Below are 25,832 nucleotides of genomic sequence, written 5' to 3' on the forward strand. Positions count from 1 at the left end.
CTCTTGAAGTGCTGCGCTCTCTGTAAACTTCAGAGCCGGAGTTTCCTCCTGAGCCTCTTCTGTCCTCCCTGTATTATTTGGAAGAGGTGGTGTTCCTGCTGCCTCTTCACTGCCCTTCATTTCCTCCCATATTCTCTTTGGATGTCCTGCAATCTCTGTAAAATTTGGGGAAGTTGGTTCTATTGCTGCTTCCTCCCTCTCTTGACCTGTTGTGCTCTCTGAAATGTTCACAGAAGGACGCTCTTTCAGAGTCTCTCTTACACTCTCTGGAGAAGCCGGTCCTCTCGCTGTCTCTTCACCCTCCTCCTCTCCCTCTCGATATGCTGCGCTCGCTGTAAGGTTTCCAGATAGCAACCTTCCCTGTGACTCTTCATCTCCATTTCCCTCTGAATGTACTGCTTCCATGAAGTTTGGAGAAGGCTGATCATCCTCATCCTCCTCCTCCTCCTCCTCCTCCTCCTTTCCCTCTTGTTTTGCTTCAGTAGTGTCCCTCTCTTGCTCTTCATGTTTGCTGTGGTCCAATGATCCTACAGAGAAAAAAAATAGCAAAGGTGCAAGTTTTCTTTAAATTAATCAACAACATTTTTCTGCCCTGAAGAAAACCACTCTTGCTGAGGGACAGTTCCATCCACATTGGCTGCCTTCCACTATCTCAGCCAAATGACCATCTGTGCGCAGACAGGCTGCAAATGAACCACTGGAAGCATTGCAGCCGAGCTCAATGCTTTCCTCACTAGCGTACAATTCATCAAGGGGGGGGCCCTACTGTTTTCCCCCACTTCCCAACCCAGAGAGGCTTAGACCGTTGTAATCTATTCTGATCTTATATTAAACTCTTATAGCTCCGTCAGACTGTGCCACACTCTTTCCAAAACAGGTTGCTCTTCTCCGTCCCGCTGGTGTTGAGGACGGGCGGCTGAAGTGGCCTCCAGGAAACTCAGTTTCCCCCTCAACAACTGTTAACTCGGTGTAAAACCTAATTCTGACAATTGCTCCATTATTGGGCAGGCTCGTCCAACACTTCCCTCACACTCAATGGACACATTCGTTGTCTGCTGGCCAATTCTCTGACCTCCAGCCTCTACCCTTTCTCTATTCTGTTGATACTGCTGTTGATGTTTTATTTTTCCACTCGTGTTTCTCATATGTTCCAAATTTGCACCCTACACACTCCTCCTACTTTCTGCACCCTCATGAAATCGAGTAATCGCAGTTACCTACTCAAATTAATTTCTTTCCAGGACATCAGAACTGTGAAACTCCTTAACTTTCTCAGTCTTCCCATCCCCCTATAATCTACTACAACAAGCAGCATTTATATAGCACCTTTAATGTAGCAAACTGTCCCAATGCGTTTCTCAAGAGGGTTATCAAACAAAATTTGACACCGAGCCACATAAGGAGATATTAGGGCAGGCTTGGTCAAAGAGGGAGGTTTTAAGGAGCGTCTTAAAGGAGGAAAAAGAGAGTGTGTGGCGGGGAGGTTTAGGGAGGGAATTCCAGAGTTTCGCGCCTTGGCAGCTGAAGGCACAGCCACCAATGGACTAAAATTGAGGATGCTCAAGAGGCTATTATTGGAGGAACACAGAAATCTCGGAAGGTTATCGGGCTGGAGGAGGTTACAGAGAAAGGGAGGGGCGAGGCCATGGAGGCATTTGAAAACAAGGATGAGAATTTTAAAATCAAGGCGTTGCTTAACCAGGACCCAATGTCGGTCGGCAAACAGAGGTGATGGGTGATCAGGACTTGGTGTGAGTTAGGATACGGGCAGCAGAGTTTTAGATTACCTCAAATTTACGGAGGGTGGAAGATGGGAGGCCATCCAGGAGTGCGTTGGAATAGTCAAGACTAGAGGTAACAAAGGCATGAATAAGGTTTTCAGCAGTAGATGAGCTGAGGCAGGGGCGGCGTTACGGAGGTGAAAATAGGCGGTCTTAGTGATGGTGCGGATATTGGTCAGAAGCTCATTTTGGGTTCAAATAGGATACCAAGGTTTCGAACAGTCTGGTTCAGCCTCAGACAGTTACCAGGCAGAGGGAGGAGTTGATGGCTGTGGAAGAGTTTGTGGCAGGAGTCGAAGACAATGGCGTTGGTCGTCCTAATAATTAGTTGGAGAAAATTTCGGCTGTGAAAATTTATTTTCCCTCATGTCGCCTCTGGTACTTAAACAGTTCATAATTTTGTGCATCTCTATCAAATCTTCTCTTAACCTTCTCTGCTCTAAGCAGAACAACTCCAGCTTCAACCCATCAGTGGAGAGGAAACGTTGGCTGGTTTTATTTTTGCCTCCCCATCTTGAAGACAGCGAGGCTAGATTTAACCCCTTCCACCCCCGCAGCTGAAATCTACTAAAAGCACAGACCTGTAGGTCATATGGGTCAGTACCACAGCACACTGTACCTTACTGCCATCAGAGAAGCCTATTTTCACGACAGTGCAATATTTACATGTAGAATTTACTGTACAGAATGCAAAGCAGTGGCAAGGTGAGTCAGTGTACAGCATAGATAGATGGTGCAAGCAGCTCCCAAACTTGCTTGTGTTTTTTCGGGGGGGGGGGGGGGGGGGGAAGAGGGGGGGCTAATCACCAGATGGAGGCCATGGATTTACTCAATCACAGAGACATGGGGATGGTTCCAGGTTCGGCCCCTGGTTTGCTCTCAGATAGATGATCTCCAGGGCGGAGCAATGGCTCATTGGGTAGCATTCTCACCCATGGGTCAGAAGGCTGTGGGTTCAAGCACCACATGGAATTTGAGCTCCACATTAGGTTGGCACTACGGAGGGGGTGCTGCGTTGCGACAGGTGCTATCCCTCAGATGAGGCCCTGCCTACCTATGGCCGTGGCACAGATCCTGTGGCACTATTCAAACCAGAGCACAGGTAAATCAAAAACAGGTGAGTCACCTCAAGATATTCATTTGAACCTTCAAGTGGCTGTTAATAAAGAACTATGTATAGGGACAGGGAGCAGGTGTGCTGCTTGTATTCTCAGCTGGGAAGTAGCAAATAGACCTGTACGCTCGCGGCCTTCCGTGAGAGTTGGGCGCCGGAGGGACTGGAGTGTATCATCACCCCCGGCAATCAAATTTTAATTTGATCATTTAAGTTTAAAGTTTAAATTTGTTTAATTTGCCGGTTTTAGTGCCTCCCCACCCTTTAGCCAGGGGGCACTTGTATAATTTGTGTGATGGTGCCCTCAAAAAAAAATAAAAAGGAGGCGCTAGAAAAAAATATATATTTTGGAGTGTGACCCCCCCCCCCCCCTTTGCAGGGAGCACTTGTTTAAAGTGCACAACTAAAATAGTTGAAGGAAAGAAAATAACGAGTCACCGTCATCAAGAGGATTTCCGTAAAGTAGTGACTTGAGATAGAGTTCAACATGGGGAAATGTGAGGTCATCCACTTCAGATCCGAGAAAGACAAATAGGAACATTGTCCTGTTGAGAGATTAAGAACTGTGGAGGAGCAATGGGGTTTTGGCGTCCATCTTCACAAATCACTAAAAGCTGGTATCTATCCCTCAATCAACATCACTCAAAAAAGATGATCTGGTCATTATCACATTACTGTTTGTAGGAGCTTGCTGTGTGCAAATTGGCTGCTGCATTTGCTACATTACAACAATGACTGCACTTCAAAAGCACTTCATTGGCTGTAAAGCACTTTGAGATGCCCTGAGGTCATGAAAGGTGCTGTAGAAATGCAAGTCTTCCTCCTCTTTTCCAAAAAAAAACAAGGCTAAAGGAATATTCGATTTTATTTCAAGGGGGTTAGAATATAAAATTGAGGAAGTGATGCTTCAGGTGTACAGAGCCTTGAGCAAACCATGTCTGGAATACTGCGTTCAGTTTTGGGCACCGCACCTCAGGAAGCATATAATGGCTGGGGTGGGGGGGTATCGCGCAGATTCACCGGAATTATTCCAGCGTTGAAATGGTTAAATGAGGACAGATTGAGTAAACTTGGTTTGTATTCCCTAGGAGTTGAGAAGTTGAGGAATGATCTAATTGAAGTCTTTAAAATGACCAAGGGATTCGATCGGGTTGATCAAGAGAAATATTTCCTCTGGTGGGGAAAATACAGATCAAGGAGGCAAAATGTGAACATTAGAGCTGGGTCATTCAGGAGTGAAATCAGGAAGCACTTTTACCACACAAAGGGCAGTGGAAATCTGGAACTCGCTTCCACAAAAGACTGTGGATGCCGGGGGTTAATTGAAATTTTGACGCTCGAGATCGCTAGATAAGGGCATTAAGGGAAATGGAGCAAAAGTAGGTAAAGGAGTTGATGTTCAGATCAGCCATGATCTAATTGAATGGTGGAACAGATTCAAGGGGCTAAATGGCCGAATATGTTCAGGACTGTCTTGGGCTGTATGATTAATAATGCATCGTCACAGCCATGATTACCCAGAGAGCTTGCTATCAGAGCCATGTCATACCCACACTTAGAAATACAGTGACAGGGAATAAATCTGGTAATAGAGATTCTTCTCATCCCTCTCAAGCAGGGATGGGGAATGGCATACAAGTCCTACAGGAGTAAGCTCTAAACAAGCTAGGAATGAAAATTATTTTTCAAGAAATCTATACTGCGGTAACAGAGCAATGGAACATGAATATGCACTTGTAATCTGCTCCGCAACAGAACTCCCAAGTTCAGCTGTCTGCGTGGGGAGGCACCAAAAGGAGACGAAGTTCTTGCCCATGGTAGGGAGCAGGAGGTACAAGGTAAATGGAAGGAGAAGAGTATACAAGGTGCGGGGGGTCATTGGATGATGCTGACACACTGCCGGTTAAGGACAGTGCAGGATTTAGGAAATCCAAGAGAAGAGAAAAGCAGAGGGGGTTTGACTAAAGTAACATGGATTTTTTTTTTTAAATGCACACACATATCCTTCAACAAAAAATATTATTAAACTCCTACCATGTTTGCTTTCTTGTGGTAATTTCACTCCAGGAGCTAGTGCAGCACTGTCCTTGCTGACAGAGTATTTCACCCTTATTTGAAATATAAGTTCCTGGAGATCACTCAAGAGCACTGTTTCTTCATCGTAGTCATCTAAACTTTCCTCAATCTTCCAGCGGTTTTCTTCAGCTCTTTTATCCAACATACCCTCCACCATATCAAGAATCCTCGTCTCGGACTCCTCCAATATATAATCAAGAATTTTTTCAATATCCTCCTCGTTGGCTCCAGACAACTTGCCACCCCTTAGTTCTGCTTCCAGATCATGGAGTACAGCTTCTAGTTCTAGAATTTGCCGTGGGCCAAGATACTTATGCAAGCGCTCAATGTTCCCTTCATCAAAGTAGCCTTTCAAAATAGTAAGTTGTTCCACTGCCTCACTGTACTTTGGACCTGCAAGCATTTTCCTTTCATCTTCTGATCCGATATCTTTTCTTTGATGCACAGGTTCTTTATTCTCATTTTCTTTAACTTCAGACGGGTTTGATGTATTTTCAGTACTTGAATTCGTCTCAGACCACCTGCCCTCATCCACCATGCTCTCTTCAGTTTCGTGACCCTTGCCCTCATCGAATTTGCCCACTTCCTTCTGCAACCCCTCTGAAAGATGTTTCAGATGCCGAGATCGGCCTTCACTATCCGTGTCCAGACCATTCTCATCCACTGGCCTGAAGTAGGGCAGTTCCGACTTTATCTGGCTTTCAGTCTGATTTGGCTGTCGTTGATTGTTTGTAGCAAGCTTGCCGTGTTCTTCTACTTCATGGTCCTTTTCTACAGCCGTTTCTTTGACCTCGTTTGTAGTGCCTTCTCGATCTTTTATATCCTCCAGCTCCACAGTATTCCTCTCATCTTTTAAGTTCATACCTTTAATATCCAAGTCTTGATCATCTAAAACTGTTCCATCATCATCATCATCATCAGTGGCGTTAGAATCACCTTTTCTTGCCATTTTGGCTTCTGCAGCATTTTCATCTTCTAACAACTCTTCTGGCTGATCAGCAGCATAGGGCTCTTCCATAATTTCAAAGTCCTCAGCATCCATTTCTTCTTGGAATTGATCTGAAATATTATCTCCACCCAATTTTGAATTACTATACAAAGGTGCATCTATATCGCTCTGGTCATTCTTTGCCAAATCATACTCTTTAAGTCCTTCATTTTCTTTTTTTTCCATTTTATGGCCCTCTACACCTTCACTGAAGCTTGTCTGGTGTTCCTTGGCTTTGTCTGCACCTTGTGATCGTTTGGCTTTGAGGTCTTCTGCAGAAAATTGTTCACGTGATACTGCTTCGGTTTTGTTTTGCGATCCCAAACCTTCATTTTCATCAACTCGGACTTCAGTAGATACATTTAAGGACCACCTATACTCGGAGTCAGACAAATTGTCCATTTCAGTTTCTAGTTCTAACTGATCCAATTTTTGAGAACTTTGATTCATCCCAGTTCCTGATTTACCTTCAGTGCCAGTATGTTTTAGAGTTTGCAGTTCAATATTTTTGCTCTGGTCATCCTTTTCTGGCACTTTTAAGAATTCATCATTGTCAACTTCCTCATTAAAAATTAACCCCTGTGTTTTCAATTCACTCTCATTTTGTAGCCCAGAACTTTGAGTCTCTGCTTTGGAGCCAATGCTTTGACCCTGCTCTGTTCCTTCATTTTCCTTATAGGATGTTTCAAAATTAGTATCAGTTTTCGGGGTCCTGACAAAAGCTTGAATTGTATCTTTATCTTCGTAATCTTCTATTGCTATGCCAGATCTCTCCTTCAAAGCATCGTAATTTTCTATTGCTTCGCCACCTGTATTCACAAGCTTATCTTCAACCTCTACTTCAGACACACTCAATAAATATACCCTATCTTTTCCCTCTGAATCTTCAATACCGCTATCCCCCACATCTTCTTGAATGTCTTCAGAATCAGAACTGTAAGGGTCTGTAACCTTTGATGTAGTTTCACCTCCGCTTACAACAGCATAAAAAGTATCTCCAAGAGTTGTCCACAATCCTCTGCTTTGACTATTTCCATCTTCTGAGGTTCCTGCTTGGAGCCTTTCCTGGTCTTCATCTCCGATACTGGCAGTTACTCTATCCAGTGATTGTCCCTTTTCTGGATTGACAGCCCGAGTAGTAGTTTTAGTGTCAATATCATTGGAGTTTGTAGCATGGTCTTCACCAATATCCTCATCTTGGACACTGGCTTCTTCTGGAAGCTCTGGGTGCTGTGACTTATGATCTGAATACATGAGCAGGGGTACTTTCTTGGGTGACTCAGGCAACTTGTCTTTCTGCACCTCAAAATCAAATACAGGATCTTCATCTAACACGATCTCTTTGCTAGTCACGTCATCATCGACCATAATCACATCGATCGTTGACCCAAATGTAGTTTCTAATTTTGAAGATGCCTCAAGTTCCAAAACTGCTTCCTGGTGACCTTTTTGGGCTCCATGTTCTGCTGTATCCGATAGCTCGCCTTCACCCCGAGAAACTCTAGTGTCTTTGGCGCCTTCACTTAGCTCCTCATTTTGTGTGTCTTTTGGAGGCGAGGTTTGGAGCCCCCGAGAATTTGGTTCCAAATGTGCGCTCACTTTAACGTGGCTACTACCATCCACTTCTGTTGAATGCTCTTCCAAAGAGGAAACATTTTCACCCACTTCTGCAGGTTTTTCTTCGGATTCTCCATCTTCAACGTGAAGAAATTGTTCACCGTTTAGTATTCTATCTACAGTTTCACCTCCTTTATCTTCAATTCGCAATGGGGATTCACTGGCTTTCCGGTCTACAAACTGATCTGCCTCTATATTTTCCCCAGATTTATTTTCGGGCACTTTGAGAGTCCTTTTAAGTTCAGAATCTGGAACTTTTTGCCCAGTATCTTGATCTCTCTTCCCTCTCGCACTTTCTTCTGTGTTTCCAACATGGTTATTATTTTGCGCTTCAGTCTTGCCTTCGTTGAATCCTGCTTCTCCGTATGCTCGTACCAGACGATCAAAGTCGACGTAATCAAATTCTTCTGCTCCTCCGTCAAAACAAACAAAATCAGTTTCCTGTAAGCAGAAGAGCAGAGTCTGAAGTAAACACAAACCAATGCAACATTTCCCACAGCAGACAGCATTAGAGTGAAGTACTGCTGGTTACAGGTTTGTAACTAGTGATGGCAACAATAGGCACATTTGAGTTGAATTAACAGTGACATACACAAAATATAACAGCACACATATAAAGTCATTTTTTCCCTTTTAATGCATTAGTACCAATATACCAAACAAGCCCAGTGACAACACTATAAATAGCTTCTCATTAACCAATTTCCACTGGAAAAGCAACTCCTAATTAGGGATACAACTGAGTCAAAGATGCAGGTTTGATTCCCTCACTCTGCTAAACTCTTGATTTGAGCTACATTGTGGTTTGGGCAACAACTTGCAGTTACGTCATGCCTTTAAGGTAGAAAACATTTCCCAAGCAGCTTCACAAAGGTGTTGGAAAAACAGACACAAGGGGGATTGAACAAAAGCTTAGTCAATGAGGTAGGTTTTAAAGAGGACTCTCACTGGCTTGGCTCACGTGGCCATCTAGGCAATGTACGAGAAGGTACCATGGGACTTTACCCCAGAAAGAAGTGACAACTTCAGGAGAGATGGGATGCAAATTGGCAGAGGGGGAATAAAACAAATCAAAGAATCAAATTGCAATTAAAAATCTTATCAGCTGGCCTCAACAGACAGCACCATAACTACCACAAAACTCCAGATTATTTACCTTTAGAGTAACAGTACATAAATTGTGTGTGGAGGACTCCCTATAAATATTAGCATACTCCTGGGGAACACCCTGTAAATACTGACACACTCCCGGGATCCCTTGTAAATTCTGGCACACTCCTGGGGATCCCATTTTAATGCTGATGCACTCCCGGGGATCTCATTTTAATACTGACACACCCCCTGGGACCCCCTGTAAATATCGACACTCTCCCGAGACCCCTGTAAATAGAACACATACCCGGCGATCTCCTGTAAATACTGACACACACCCGGGAACCCCCCTGTAAATACTGACACACACTCGGGGACCCCATTTAAATACTGACACACACCCAGGGTCCCCATGTAAATACTGACACACACCCAGGGACCCTATGTAAATACTGACACACACCCGGGGAACCCCTGTAAACATAGAAACATAGAAAATAGGTGCAGGAGTAGGCCATTCGGCCCTTCTAGCCTGCACCGCCATTCAATGAGTTCATCGCTGAACATGCAACTTCAGTACCCCATTGCTGTTTTCTCGCCATACCCCTTGATCCCCCTAGTAGTAAGGACTACATCTAACTCCTTTTTGAATATATTTAGTGAATTGGCCTCAACAACTTTCTGTGGTAGAGAATTCCACAGGTTCACCACTCTCTGGGTGAAGAAGTTCCTCCTCACCTCAGTCCTAAATGGCTTACCCCTTATCCTTAGACTGTGACCCCTGGTTTTGGACTTCCCCAACATTGGGAACATTCTTCCTGCATCGAACCTGTCTAAACCCGTCAGAATTTTAAACGTTTCTATGAGGTCCCCTCTCATTCTTCTGAACTCCAGTGAATACAAGCCCAGTTGATCCAGTCTTTCTTGATAGGTCAGTCCCGGGAATCAGTCTGGTGAACCTTCGCTGCACTCCCTCAATAGCAAGAATGTCCTTCCTCAGGTTAGGAGACCAAAACTATACACAATACACCAGGTGTGGCCTCACCAAGGCCCTGTACAACTGTAGCAACACCTCTCTGCCCCTGTACTCAAATCCCCTCGCTATGAAGGCCAACATGCCATTTGCTTTCTTAACCGCCTGCTGTACCTGCATGCCAACCTTCAATGACTGATGTACCATGACACCCAGGTCTCGTTGCACCTCCCCTTTTCCTAATCTGTCACCAGATAATAGTCTGTCTCTCTGTTTTTAACCACCAAAGTGGATAACCTCACATTTATCCACATTATACTTCATCTGCCATGCATTTGCCCACTCACCTAACCTATCCAAGTCGCTCTGCAGCCTCATAGCATCCTCCTCGCAGCTCACACTGCCACCCAACTTAGTGTCATCCGCAAATTTGGAGATACTACATTTAATCCCCTCGTCTAAATCATTAATGTACAGTGTAAACAGCTGGGGCCCCAGCACAGAACCTTGCGGTACCCCACTAATCACTGCCTGCCATTCTGAAAAGTACCCATTTACTCCTACTCTTTGCTTCCTGTCTGACAACCAGTTCTCAATCCATGTCAGCACACTACCCCCAATCCCATGTGCTTTAACTTTGCACATTAATCTCTTGTGTGGGACCTTGTCGAAAGTCTTCTGAAAGTCCAAATATACCACATCAACTGGTTCTCCCTTGTCCACGCTACTGGAAACATCCTCAAAAAATTCCAGAAGATTTGTCAAGCATGATTTCCCTTTCACAAATCCATGCTGACTTGGACCTATCATGTCACCTCTTTCTAAATGCGCTGCTATGACATCCTTAATAATTGATTCCATCATTTTACCCACTACCGATGTCAGGCTGACCGGTCTATAATTCCATGTTTTCTCTCCCTCCTTTTTTAAAAAGTGGGGTTACATTGGCTACCCTCCACTCTTTAGGAACTGATCTAGAGTCAATGGAATGTTGGAAAATGATTGTCAATGCATCCGCTATTTCCAAGGCCATCTCCTTAAGTCCATCAGGCTCTGGGATGCAGTCCATCAGGCAGTAAACATAGAAACATAGAAAATAGGTGCAGGAGCAGGCCATTCAGCCCTTCTAGCCTGCACCGCCATTCAATGAGTTCATGGCTGAACATGAAACTTCAGTACCCCCTTCCTGCTTTCTCGCCATAACCCTTGATCCCCCGAGTAGTAAGGACTTCATCTAACTCCCTTTTGAATATATTTAGTGAATTGGCCTCAACTACTTTCTGTGGTAGAGAATTCCACAGGTTCACCACTCTCTGGGTGAAGAAGTTTCTCCTCATCTCGGTCCCAAATGGCTTACCCCTTATCCTCAGACTGTGACCCCTGGTTCTGGACTTCCCCAACATTGGGAACATTCTTTCTGCATCTAACCTGTCTAAACCCGTCAGAATTTTAAACGTTTCTATGAGGTCCCCTCTCATTCTTCTGAACTCCAGTGAATACAAGCCCAGTTGATCCAATCTTTCTTGATAGGTCAGTCCCGCCATCCCGGGAATCAGTCTGGTGAACCTTCGCTGCACTCCCTCAATAGCAAGAATGTCCTTCCTGAAGTTAGGAGACCAAAACTGTACACAATACTCCAGGTGTGGCCTCACCAAGGCCCTGTACAACTGTAGCAACACCTCCCTGCCTCTGTATTCAAATCCCCTCGCTATGAAGGCCAACATGTCATTTGCTTTCTTAACCGCCTGCTGTACCTGCATGCCAACCTTCAATGACTGATGTACCATGACACCCAGGTCTCGTTGCACCTTCCCTTTTCCTAATCTGTCACCAAAGTGGATAACCTCACATTTATCCACATTATACTTCATCTGCCATGCATTTGCCCACTCACCTAACCTATCCAAGTCACTCTGCAGCCTAATAGCATCCTCCTCGCAGCTCACACTGCCACCCAACTTAGTATCATCCGCAAATTTGGAGATACTGCATTTAATCCCCTCGTCTAAATCATTAATGTACAATGTAAACAGCTGGGGCCCCAGCACAGAACCTTGCGGCACTCCACTAGTCACTGCCTGCCATTCTGAAAAGTACCCGTTTACTCCTACTCTTTGCTTCCTGTCTGACAACCAGTTCTCAATCCACGTCAGCACACTACCCCCAATCCCATGTGCTTTAACTTTGCACATTAATCTCTTGTGTGGGACCTTGTCGAAAGCCTTCTGAAAGTCCAAATATACCACATCAACTGGTTCTCCTTTGTCCACTTTACTGGAAACATCCTCAAAAAATTCCAGAAGATTTGTCAAGCATGATTTCCCTTTCACAAATCCATGCTGACTTGGACCTATCATGTCACCATTTTCCAGATGCACTGCTATGACATCCTTAATAATTGATTCCATCATTTTACCCACTACTGAGGTCAGGCTGACCGGTCTATAATTCCCTGTTTTCTCTCTCCCTCCTTTTTTAAAAAGTGGGGTTACATTGGCTACCCTCCACTCCATAGGAACTGATCCAGAGTCAATGGAATGTTGGAAAATGACTGTCAATGCATCCGCTATTTCCAAGGCCACCTCCCGGGGACCCCCTGTAAATACTGACACACACCCGGGGTCCCCCTGTAAATACTGACACACACCTGGGGACCCCCTGTAAATACTGACACACACCCGGGGACCCCCTGTAAATACTGACACACACCTGGGGACCCCCTGTAAATACTGACACACACCCGGGGACCCCCTGTAAATACTGACACACACCCGGGGACCCCCTGTAAATACTGACACACACCCGGGGACCCCCTGTAAATACTGACACACACCCGGGGACCCCCTGTAAATACTGACACACACCCGGGGACCCCCTGTAAATACTGACACACACCCGGGGACCCCCTGTAAATACTGACACACACCCGGGGACCCCCTGTAAATACTGACACACACCCGGGGACTCCCTGTAAATACTGACATACGCCCAGGGATCCCCTGCAAAATAACGACACACTTCTGGGGGCTGCCCTGTATTAACACCCGAAAGACACGGTCAGCTACGCAAAGAAACATAGTGTTTCCATTGCAGAAAGTGTGATTTATTCGTATAATGACAGCGACAAAAGTAATGCGTCAATAAAACAACAAATGCAGAAAAACTTAGCAATCTGATTACTCGAGGGAATGCTCTGGGGAAACCCTCGCGGACCCCAGTTTGAAACCCAAGCTTTAGGGAAGGATTGGCTATGCCGTTACGCGGTGCCTGTCCCTTTACATCGGTACGTGAATGACACAAATACATACACCTACCTCAGCTGGCAATTCCACCTCGGCAGTCGAGTATATTAGATTTATTTCAATAAGGTCTTTGGGGAAATATCCAAACTGACTCCCCACCTGTGAAAGAAAGAATTTGGAGATCAAGGAATGTCACAAATAGAAGGATGATCCATCTCTCCCCTAAATCCACTTCCCAATCCTGCTCCAATACATCTTTACACACATCAATATACCTTGCATGTCCACCCAATGTGGGGCATTGTAGTGGAATCTAATCCGTATCCTTATGCTGCATGAGGAGAGTACTCTTTTGTGAAGCTCCTTGTGGTTGAATAGCCTCCTGACACACTGTGTTCACATAAAAAATGACCATGTTGGTGAGGTAATTAGTAGAAGTGATTTTGCCTGGTTTACAAAATCCCTCCACAACCTCTCCTAGCCCTACATCCCAGTGGCCTTCAAACTCTGGGTATCTGAGTATCACACCCCCAACAGCCTCCCCCAACCCCCAGGAATCCCGCACTAACTGGCAGATGGGCCCACCTCCCAGAACACCCTCCCCAAACCTTTTCACTTTGCTTCACACTTCCCTTTCCTTTGAAATCCCACTCAATACCTACCTTTTAAACTGTACCTTCAGCTAACTGCTATAAACTGAACTCCAGTCAATCCATTTATCCTCTTAAAAACTCTACCAGTCAGTCCATCTTTTCCCTTTAAATCCCCTCCCCCGCAATCCGTCTCTCTCCTAAATTTCCTCCCCCTCCATCCGTCTCTCTCCTAAATCCACTTCCTAACCCTGCTCCTACACATCTTTACTCACACCAACATACCTTGCATGTCAACTCATCCCTCTCTCTCTATCTACATTATCACATCCGTATCTCACTAGCCACCCCTCACACTCATCCTAATGCAAATCATACCAACTAACAACACACAAGGAGGCCACTTGGCATCCCACTCCATTATAGTCACCCTCTAAAGATGTAACCCATTCATTCCTTACACTCATTGCATCATTTTCACTCAACATTCGATTTCCCTCCTTGCAGGAAACAAGAGCCCACAATAAGAGGGAAAAGGATGGAAATCAGAGGTGGCACTCCCACCATTGACCACCCTAACATCAGCAGAGGAGGCTGCCTTGGAAGTGTCTGGAGTCACCTAGCAGCTGGAGGTGGGAGACAGAGAGAGGGGGACATCTCAGCAACTTGGTGACAGAATTACATATCATACATGGCATACATCAATCACTCATATGGATGTCAGCAGCCAGTAACTGGTCATGTGCATAATGATACCTGTAGCTATTCTTCATATGACATGACATATCTAACTCGCAGATACTTATATCTCGGTAGGTCCCACGCGAGATCAGAGTAGTGTTGTCACCTGATATCTCAAGTCACAAGTGAGCAAGAGCAGATGGTGGAGACAGGGACAACTGTAGAGGCTCCTTGCCGGAGGGCGCAGGATGCTCCCAGATCTGCTCAGCTGCATGCCGAGGCTGAGCCTCGGGGCCATCCAGAAAGAGGATGCGCCTGGAGGTACAGCAAGGATTGCAAGAGGATCCGTCAGGTTTTGTGAACGGGATGTCTGCAAATGTCCAGAGAAGGGAGATGCCCGTCTCCAACACGAGCACCACTGTGTCGCGGGTGATGGCGACTGTCGGCTCTTCCATGGATAGGATGGCCACCCACATGGAGCAGCTAATGCTCCTCTCACAGGAGCACATGGTCTCTATGGACAATAGATGGCAGAGGCTCCTAAAGGTCCTCTCTAGGAGGGATGTCAGTGTATACATGGGTCCTCATGGCCCCCCTGATGTGCAGAAAGGTGCTCGCCAACTCCTTGCTATCAGGGAAGTACGGGTGACCCACGAGAGGGATGATGGTGAGAGGGGACAGAGAGGTCACACTTCTCCTCCGTTGCCCCCCACCTCAGTCAGAGCCCCAGATGCTTCCTCGGACAGCAGCAGACTTTGGCAGGGCCATCATAGGCTCCAAATTCAAAAGAACGTCCGCCAAAAGTGTCTATTCAGTCGCAAAAGGGAACCGAGCAGCCTGCCTCGACCTCTGCTGAAGCCACAGAGGTCGCACCTCATAGAAGCATGCATAAGAGAAAGATAAAACACAAGTAGATTCACACAGGTAGCCGCTTGGGTGTTTTGTGAAATGTTTCTGTAAAGTTGTTCAAAGAGTTGTTAACCTGTGGAATTCCCTACTGCGGAGAGTTGTTGATGCCAGTTCGTTAGATATATTCAAGAGGGAGTTAGATATGGTCCTTATGGCTAAAGGGATCAAGGGGTATGGAGAGAAAGCAGGAAAGGGGTACTAAGGTGAATGATCAGCCATGATCTTATTGAATGGTGGTGCAGGCTCGAAGGGCCGAATGACCTACTCCTGCACCTATTTTCTATGTTTCTATGTTTCCAATAGTGTGATGTCACAGATAAAAAAAAACATATTTTCACCACTTTTCAGTCATGGACAAATTTGTGCTCACCTTTGGAAGTGGCTTAATGGCTTGGAGTGAATGGTGAGAGAAAATGTTAGTTCCAGCAATGGTGGTCAGTGCAAAAGGAATGGTTTGGTCATTGTAAGAATGCTTTATGGTGTAGCTGTGGGGTGGTGCCAAACTGGCAGACATATGGACGTACAGCATAAAGTTAAGGAAAGATGACCATGATGAGTCCATCCTTGGCTCCCGGACAGCAATGTGCTTGGGTGTTGGTGGTATCTGGACAGCAGGTTCCTCCTCGACTTCCAGTTGACGCTCGTCGGCCTCCTCTGAAGAGGCTTTGCTTTCAGTGCCTTGTTCGTTATGCAGCACTAATCCTCGCTGCTGCGCTAGGTTGTGAAGGGTGCAGCAGACCACAACGTTTCTGGAGACCCTGGCTGGTGCGAACCGAAGGGCTCCTCCAGATCTGTCAAGGCATCTGAAGCGCATTTTGAGCATGCCTATGGTCTGCTCTATGTCACATCTGGTGGAAGTGTGGCTTTCATTATATCCCTCCTTGACTTCAGTACTTCGCTTCCTCAAGGGGGTCATGAGTCACGTCTTCAATGGATAGACCTTGCCTCCAAGCAGCCAGCCGGAAAGTCTGTTTGGGGGAAATGAAGAGCTGAGGGAGGGTGGACTGGTGCAGGACGAAAGAGTCATGGCAGCTACCTGGGAATTTGGCGCACCCATGCATTGGGATCTTCCTATGGTTGCAAACAAGTTGCACATTGAGGGAGTGGATCATAGGCAGTCCCTCGGGGTCGAGGATGACTTGCTTCCACACTAAAAATGAGTGCTCAGGCGACTGATGAACTAATTTTAAATGGTGGAAGATGCCCATGTGTGAATTTTTTTAACGTGGGGTGGCCGTTACACACCAGTGCAGGAAGTCCTTGGGGTTGACAAAGACTCCTGGGTGATGATGGGGTGCCCTGATGGCCACATGTGTGCAGTCGATGACACCCTGCACCCATGGGAAGCCAGCCAAAACAGTAAAGCCGAGTGCCCGCTCAGTAACACTGGCTTCATCAGTGGCAAAGTTCACATAATTGGCGGACTTGTCAAACAGGGCACCAGTGGTGACCTGTGTGATGCATCTGTGGGTGGCCGACTGCGAAATGCCGCAAATATCTGCTGCAGATCCCTGGAAGGAGCCTGAGGCAAAGAAGTTGAGGGCACTGGTGACTTTGACAGCCACTGGTAAGGCGTGGCCACCCACTCCTCTGGGCTGTAGATCTTGCTCCAGCAATGTGCAAATGTCTGCAATGACCTGGCATGATAGCCTGAGCCTCCTTTGGCACTGCTGCTGTGTCATGTGGAGGAAGCTCATCCTCTGCCTGTATATCCTGTACTACCGCCTCTGGCATGGTGCAGCCCTGCGCTGATGCCCTCTGTCCTGTGCAGCATCAGGTGGTTTAGGAGAAGGTTGGTGGCATTGTTGATGCTGCTGGTGTGCCTGGTGCTGATGGTGATCAGAGTCTGTGGACCAAGGTGAGACAGTATAAACGGCACCCATGGTGATGGAATAGATGGCAGGTCAAGTAGAGACCTGTCAATGATGTGATAGATTCTGCTAATGAGTGGATGCTGACTTTGCTGGAAACACTTGCAACCTCTAGAAAACTAAATCTGTGCCGACAATGCCGTCAGCAATAACATCTGCCTTATGAAAGTGATCAGCTGTGAAGTGAGAGTTTTTATTGTACTTTTCATACTCTGCACTAATGAGCTGGTTCAATGGCCACTAAGCTTCTGCCTCAGGTTCATAAGTAGTTCTAGAGCTGTGAGATTCCCGGGCTCATCCAGGGAAATTTGAAAGGTAGGGTGAAAAAGGCGTTTCAGGATCTGACAAGTACCTGATACAGATTTAAACTGGCTCACCCGTTTCTGCCATTCGGGTTACTGCCACGCTTGCAAATGCGCCCGAGGGAAAGGAGCGTGCGGGCAGGATGACGACAGGTTCCTGACCTGCTGCAAGATATTTCAAATTTACCACCCGACCGCCTCCAATCGTGCCCACATGGACCCCAGAAAATTCGGGCCAAGTGAACTCGCTGAGGTGAGGTGAGGTAATTGCACACAGGATTAGAGAGCAACAACGGGACATTTCTAAAAAGACTGCAAAGTTGTCAAATATTTTTTCTTTTAAAAAGGACACGACTTCAGGTTCCAGAATGTTGTTCAAAAATGAAAAGGTTAGAAACAAACTAAAACATGGGACCTATAGGTTTGATAAAAATGAGAGAGAATGCAGCACATAAGGAAAGCAAGGATGGGGCATGGAGCACAGTAAAGTATCAATATATTGTAAGATGTGAGGTGGGAACCTCTGAGGATAATGAATCAGTTGAAGGACAAGCAGAAATTGGCAGGGATATTTAACAGTGTTTATAAAAGAGATGGAACTGGGGAGGAGATAAATCCCGATATTGGTTAAAAGCAAGAATAGAGACTTTATAATAAACAGATGAAAATATTATAGAGAGTTACTTAAGATAAAGGAGGACAAAGTATTAAGTCCTAAGGAGAAGATTAAGGGGTGATTTGTTAGAGGAGTTATGAATGGAAGGGACAAGGTAGATGGACATACACTATTTATAGTGATTGAAGATTCTAGAACAAGGGGATAGATATGATTAAATGTGAGAAATTTAAGAAAGAAAGCAGGAGACGGTTTGTTTTGCAGAGGGTTGTGAGGCTGCGGAATGCACCACCAGACTTAGTCACTGAATCAGAGACCAGGTGAATATTTAAGAATAGGTTAGATATGGGGCAGGGATACGAGAACAGACTGGACACATAGGAATAGGAGGAGGCCGTTCAGCCCCTCGAGCCTACTCTGACATTCAATTAGATCCTGGCTGATCTGTATCTTAACTCCATCCACCCATCTTCACTTTATATCCCTTGATACCTTTACCCCACCCAAAAATGTATCGATCTCGGTCTTGAAAGCTCCAATTGTCCCCCAGCATCCAAAGCCTTTTGGGGGAATATCACATGGAATTAAGACGGCTGCTTGTGTGGAGGATAAATAATGACCTGACTGTTTGGGCCAAACAGCCTGTTTCTATGTTGTAATTCTATGATCTCTTGTAAAGAGGTGTGTGAAGTTGCATCCTGTATAGCCAGGTAGAAGTTACAAATGTTTCTCCACTCATTAGGAGTCCTAGAGATTACCGTACCGCTTTATAAACTCGCTCCCAGATAAAGCTCCCCAATGGATAACTACTCCCGAGGTGGTACGCTGTACTGAGCCACATGAAAAGGTGCGTTCTGTGCAGAGCTACCCAATCACAGCTGGGGTGGCAATGGGGACACCAAGAACTGATCACAGCATCCCTGGCCTGGAGCGAGGGATGGGAAATTATCAGAGATTCCCACTGCTGGGAAGTATATATGATTCTGTCCCTTGAATAGCCTGGGCTATTGGCAAACGTTGGGGTTGGGTGAATAAGTCAGCCAGAGATTCTGCTCCTCATCACTATCCAGAAGTGGGGGAGCGAGGGGGCGAGGGGGAGGGGGGCGGCGAGGGGGAAGGGGGGGCGAGGGGGGGAGGGGGGCGAGGGGGAGGGGAGGGACAATGGGCAAGAACAACATTGGGCTCAGCCGTCATCAAAAGCTCGTACATAAAGAACAGCCAAATGGCCCATCACCTGTGGATTCTGTGCACCCATCAAGAGTCAGTGCCTTCAGGAGAGCAGAGCAACCAACACTGGTCAGCCTTTCGACACAGGGTTTAAAAAAATACCAGATGCAAAAACAGATCTAAAAAAAAGTCAACCACAACCCCACACCAATAACCTCCCCTCCACCCCATAACCTCCCCTCCAACCCCATAACCTCCCCTCCACTTTTTAGACCCCTGTGCGACCGCCAGCTCCACCTCCTTGCTGCAAAATGGTACTAATTACAGTGGAGGATCCTGGAAACTTCACAAAGTAAACACATGTCACTTATCAGAAAGATACCCATGCCCTTATCACCATGCTGGTTAATATGTCGAGAATCATGGACAATAAACCTGCCTTGTGTTATGCTGTGCCAGCAATCCACCTATCGGAGGCATCCACAATCTTTTGACTGTTCACAGCTCCTGTTCTACATTTACTGTGCTAGATTAGATTACTCGTTCAGCTGTTTGTAATCCATCTCAAACCCCCAGCCACGTGGGTAGTTCTATGCAGGATGTTTCAATGGAAGTAGAGGATTAGAAGATGCTCTTCAGAATCAAAACTGAGAATCATTGCAATAAAATTCATTTAAAGCCCCCCCACCAACCTCTCTCGATCAGTTGAGTGTTAAGGTAGGACATAGCTAAGGACACAGGTTGAGTTACATGGATGTGCAGTAACATGGATACCGGGGGGGGGGGGGGGGGGTCAGTGCAGTGAAAGTGCGGTAACGTGGATACCAGGAGGGTCAATGCAGTGAAAGTGCGGTAACGTGGATACCAGGAGGGTCAATGCAGTGAAAGTCAGTGCAGTAACATGGATACCTTGGGGGGGGGGGGGGGGGGGGGGGGTCAGTGCAATGAATGTGTGGTAATGTGGATACCAGGAGGGCAGTAGAGTGAATGTGTGGTAACGTGGATACCAGGAGGGTCAGTGCAGTGAAGGTGGCCTGTAGAAACACACGGACAAGTCAGTCCTGGGAATGCGCCGCTGGTCCAGGAGTATTTCTGTTGCATTTCCAGCACTTTCTGCTTTACATCAGGATTTCTAGTGCTGATTTTTTTTTTTCTCTCTCTTCTTCCCTTTCAATTCTCGAGATGTTTATGGGTAAATACTTTACAGCACTGTGACAGGCTGGATAAACAAACTCAGGACAGCTGTAGGCGATTCTAGAGTATGGAAATTCTAGTTCCGACATGCTGCCAGCCATCAAGGATATAGCACTCCCAGTCTGTACACGTGGAGATATTTACACCACTGACTGTGATTAGTACCGAGCGAGTTACTCTCCGTGCTCCTTTTCAAATATGGTTATGATTGCAGTGATTAGACAACAGGTCCATTATCGCTGTATCATGCAACTACCAGGATGTTAGAAGGCAAACTCGATGGACCATGGTCTTTTATCATCTAGTAATTCCTATCTTAATGTCCACCTGAATAGACAGACAAGGCTTCGGTTTAATCCATAGGATGGCACTTCTAATAACGCAGCACTCCCTCAGTACTCAACAGAAGTGCCCACAGCTAGATTTTGGGCTCAAGTCCTGAAGAGATTGCTGATAATTTGATAAAAACGTGATGAGGCAATACAAAGATCCAAGCTTTTAAAAGGACCATCAATGTAACGTACATACAAATAAAGTGCTACTCACACTTCCAGCCCAAAGATCGTTTCGCTTCCCTGCTAATTTATAATAAACGTAAATCGTTTCACCCTTTTTAAACTTTAGGAAGCGGCAGTCGGGACCCGTGAAATCCCGCACAGCTTTACCTCGACACATCAGCACTGAAAGACACAAGACATCAAAGAGACAGTTAGCACTGTGGTCCTCCACTCCCCCAGGTCTCCCTCATGCACAGTCCATCCCCATTCCTCCCACACACATACATAACACAAGAACACAACAATTTGGAGCAGGAGTAGGCTATTTGGCCCCTCGAGCCTGCTCTGCCATTCAATGAGACCATGGCTGATCTTCTACCTCAACTCCACTTTCCTGCACTATCCCCATATCCCTTGATTCCCTTAGTATCCAAAAATCGATTGATCTCGGTCTTAAATATACTCAAAGGTTGAGCCTCCATAGCCCTCTAGGGTGGAGAATTCCAAAGATTCACCACCCTGAGTGAAGAAATGTCTCCTCATCTTAGTCCTAAATGGCTAACCCCTTATTCTGAGACTGTGACCCCTGATTCTAGACTCCTCAGCCAGAGGAAACATCCTCCCTGCATCTACCCTGACAAGCCCTGTAAGAATTTTGTATGTTTCAATGAGATCACCTAAACTCTAGAGAATATAGGCTTAGTCTACTCAATCTCTCCTCATAGAATAATCCCCCCATCCCAGGAATCAGTCTAGTGAACCTTTGTTGCATTCCCTCAGTGGCAAGTATATCCTTCCTTAGGTAAGGAGACTAAAACTGTACACAATACTCCAGGTGCGGTCTCACCAGGGCCCGATAGAATTGCAGTAAGATGTCTTTACTCTTATACTCCAACCCTTTTGTAATAAAGGCCAACATACCATTTGCTTTCTTAATTGCTTGCTGTACCTGCAGGTTAACAGTCAGTGATTGGTGTACAAGGACACCCAGGTACCTCTGAACACCAACATTTCCCAATCTCTCACCATTAAAAAAACTCTGCTTTTCTATTTTTCCTACCAAAGTGGATAATTTTACATTTCACACACATGTACGCACCTCCAAATCCAACTCTCCTTCAGTTCCTCCCCACTCCTCCAACTCTCCCACAGACAGACAGACCCTCACCACTAATGTGTTACGGTTATGAAATATACAGATGTGAAATATAAAGAGCAATTCTAAATAGTTCCCACCAGGGTTTCAATGCAAAACTATTATCAACTCATTGTCTATTGCTGGTGCTGCTGTGACATTAGAGATGGAGCTGACAAAGAGATCATTGGGAATAGAATTATTGTTGAGCAGAAAGGGCAGCTTAGGGTTTACGCAAAAAGGAAAGTTCCCCTTATTATGGATAAATACACTGCACAGTGAGGCACTGATCCATACTAATCGGGAAACGTATAGGCTCGATCCTAGATCTAAAGGAAAGTGACAGATGGAATTCAATGTGCAGTGGTACATTTTGGTTTTCAAAAAATAAAATTAAGGAAGCGTTGCATTTCTATAGCACCTTTCATGATCTCAGGACATCCCAAAGAGCTTTACAGCCAATTAAGTAATTTTGAAGTGTATTCACTGTTGTAATGTAGGAAATGCCGCAGCCAATTGCTCCCACAAACAGCAATAAAATAAATGTTTTTTTTTTAATTTAAAGTGATGTAGGTTGTGGGATAAATGTTGACCAGGACGTCCCCTGCTCTTCTTTGACTAATGCCGCGGGAACTTTTACGTCCATCCGAGTGCTTTACTGTCTCATCTAAAAGATGGCACCTGTGACAGTGCAGCACTCCCTCAGTACTGCAGCGTCAGCCTGGATTATGTGCTCAAGTCTATGCTTTAAATTAGACTTTGAAAGGGGAACTGTGTTAGGTGGAAGAGCAGAGATTTTTTTTTGGAGGGGTGAGGGATTCAAATTCACAAGATATTAAAAGCAACACCTTGAGTGGATAAGGCCATTTTAAAAAATGGCAAATGAAACACTGGGTTTTATGGCAAGAGGTATAGAATTTAAAAGTACCGATGAATCGATTAAAACCTCAGTAAGATTACAATCGGAATCCTGTGTGCAGTTTTGGATGCCACATAACAGGAAGGATAGAGAGCCAATAGAAAAGTTACAGCACAGATTTGTTAGGATGCCGCCTGGTATGAGGAAATATAAATACAAAGGAGAATTGGAAAAACTGGGGCTGTTTTTGTTAGAACACAAGAGTCTGTGGGAGTGATTTCATTGGTGTTTAAAATGATGGAGATGGGACAGAATAAATAGAAACAGTCTGTTACCAGTGAATGTGGGTCTAGAACAAGGGGATAGAGGTACAAGATTAAATGCAAGAGATTTAGGACAAAGTTAGCAATTGAAGCAGAGACCATGTTAACATTGATGGATAGGTTATATGGGTGGGTGAAGGAAAGGGAAAGAGAGATATGGGAACAGAGCAGGCTCATGGGATTACGATTCATGCTCGTGTGGAGGATACACCAACATGGACTGGTTGGACCGAATGCCTGTGCCTTTTTGTAATTTATAGGCCTTTGCAGAGCTAGCTGATCTCAACAAGAATGGCAATTGATGAATACAATTAGCTTGTCTCGCTAGAATTTAGGAGAGGGGAAAATCATTGACCAGGGTTCCCACAACTAATCTGGTGAAGAGTTCTAGAAGTGCACACTCCTGGATGCTGTGTGGAGACAGAGTCATACAATGGCTTCCATGTTTAGCCATCCTGTGGCACATAACGTGTGGAACTGCACAAGTTACTACATTCACAAGAGGAGCGATGAGGGAAGAGCCGAAAAAAATTAAGTAAAGGCTTGTCATTCCCTACACTACCGTACATCCTATACCCATTTAATATCGAGGGAAAGTTCTGCAGAACATTAACATTCCCATCTTTCCTTCTCCCCCCCCCCCCCCCCCCACTCATATGCATCATGGAGTACTCGATAATTTTATTCTAAAACCAAACTCTAAACTCTTATTGCTGGTTCCACTGAGAACTGTTTTAACTCGGTGTCTTCCAAATCCCACTCACTGAATGTCTGCTTACATCCGCACCATATATGCCTCTCCTGAAAGAGTTGAGCTTATGCGAAGACTCGGAGTCCCAAAAGATTTATTTTGCTCTTCTCTGAACCCGTTCCAATCATTAGTATAATTTTGAACATAGGGTGCCTAAAACTGTGCACAGTATGTCACAAATGTTCTCAACAAATGATCTATACAAGGTTAAAGGTTAAAGTAACATTTCAAATCAGTGCATTTTAAAAATTGGAGAGGACACAAAGTAAAATGCAGAATTAGGATGAGCAGAGTTAGTGGTAGTGAGCAATCTTGCAACGCAGATAAAACTGCTGGAGGGGACAGCAATAGTTTGGGGTTAGGGTCAAGATTAGTATCAGTATTAGAACTGACAATATACACACAGCAGCCATGGAGAAAGGCCATCATCAACAATATAGTCCTGGAACTGGCAAAAAAAGCAGCAGCTCGGCATCAAACATTAAGGGCAGTAGAAACAGCAGCCTGGTCTCTCCAAGTAGCAATCTCCTGGCTTGTTGCTATTATCAGAAACAGAATTTACATTGCAACCTTGTGTTATTTTATATATATTAAAAAAAGCAAATAAATAGGATACTCCATTACAAATGGAATTCGCATTCAATTTTGTTTTTATCAACTTTCCCTATTATGGAAATCTGTACAACTGAAAGAGAGAGATAAAGCAAGAAACTACAAGGTGGGGGGGGGGGGGTGGCGTGATATGAAAGGTATTTCACACAGCCACAAAAATAAAGAACTCAGCATGAAAAGTTCCTTCCTTCCCCACCATGTTCAGAGATGGAGGGAATAGAAATCTCATCTCTCCCCTCTCCTAAATTCTAGAGTCTTATGAAACAGTCTGAATTTAGAACTGCGAGCATATTCTAATTGAGATCCTGCTAATAAGCTGCGCTCACATTCCAATCCCAAAGCAACTAATAAAAGGGAGATTTCTGCTTTTAGAAACGACTGGCACGACAGGAGGGGCTGAAATATGTATGGAGTAACAAACTGCCACCACTGCTCTCATATATTCCTATTAATTCTTGGGGCGATGATAAAATGTGTCCAAAATTGGCTCCTTTATGTTGCTCAAAGCTTCCTATGCTTTAAGAGAATTCAAGCTCCAGCCGCCTTCTTATTTAAAGACAATTCCTACAGCAATAAACTTTCAAATTGCTGAATCGTTTGTTAATGAGCTGCCAACAAGTCACGAATTGTACGTTGTTTTTTTTTATTCCTTCCCCCCCCCCATCCCATATCATCATCATCGGAGCACGAACTTTTTATTTTAAAAGTAATCATTTGTGCAAAAAGCCCAACGAGTGGCTGTTACTTACTGCTACACTCCTCGTCCATGCACCGTTTGAAGTCGGAGAAGAGCTTTTGTTGGTTTTTGCTCCAGCTGACTGCTGCCAACAGTAGCAGGGGGAAATACATTCTATTCAGCACTGCAGCCATGTTGAGTGGCGCGGGGTGGCGGCGCACGCGCTCTGGCTAGGGCGACACGTCAGCAGGAGCTCGGGGCTGGAGGGTTACCGGGGCAACCAGGCCTGAGACGATGGATAGGGATCGGGATAGGGAAATGTGAAGGGAAAGTGAGGCAGGACTGCTACCCATAGTCCCAGTGAAGGACCGAGATCAACTAAAAGCGAGAAAGGGATCATTGCTGAGAGAAAGAGCGGGGGGAGTGGTGACGGAGGTGGGAGCAGGGAGGTGGGTGAGGGAGGCGGGGGGAAATGAGTGAGGGAGGCGTAGGGGGGAAATTAACGAGTAAGTGGGGGACAGGAGGGTGGGAGTGAGTGAAACAAGAAACATAGAAAATAGGTGCAGGAATAGGTCATTCGGCCCTTCGAGCCTGCACCACCATTCAATAAGATCATGGCTGATCATTCCTTCAGTATCCCTTTCCTGCTTTTTCTCCATACCCCTTGATCCCCTTAGCCGTAAGGGCCACATCTAACTCCCTCTTGAATATATCCAATGAACTGGCATCAACAACTCTCTGCGGCAGGGAATTCCACAGATTAACC

At 45.4% G+C, this 25,832-nt stretch overlaps 1 protein-coding gene across 3 annotated transcripts in view; it reads right to left on the reverse strand.

Moving 5' to 3' along the window:
• Positions 1–25,260, reverse strand: part of mia3 (MIA SH3 domain ER export factor 3) — a 115,477-nt gene extending 90,217 nt beyond the window's left edge. For all 3 annotated transcript variants that reach the window (XM_070885813.1, XM_070885814.1, XM_070885812.1), the window contains exons 1-5: positions 25,140–25,260; positions 20,760–20,893; positions 12,956–13,042; positions 4,930–8,017; positions 1–527 (exon numbers count right to left, since the gene is read on the reverse strand). The exon at positions 1–527 is cut by the window's left edge and continues 295 nt beyond it. In XM_070885813.1, the coding sequence (XP_070741914.1) occupies positions 1–527; positions 4,930–8,017; positions 12,956–13,042; positions 20,760–20,893; positions 25,140–25,260 (3,957 nt within the window). The remainder of the gene's footprint in view (positions 528–4,929; positions 8,018–12,955; positions 13,043–20,759; positions 20,894–25,139) is intronic.
• Between the last annotated feature and the right edge of the window lie 572 nt (positions 25,261–25,832).

Source organism: Pristiophorus japonicus, chromosome 7 (genome assembly GCF_044704955.1).
Source record: "Pristiophorus japonicus isolate sPriJap1 chromosome 7, sPriJap1.hap1, whole genome shotgun sequence".
NCBI lineage: Eukaryota > Metazoa > Chordata > Chondrichthyes > Pristiophoridae > Pristiophorus > Pristiophorus japonicus.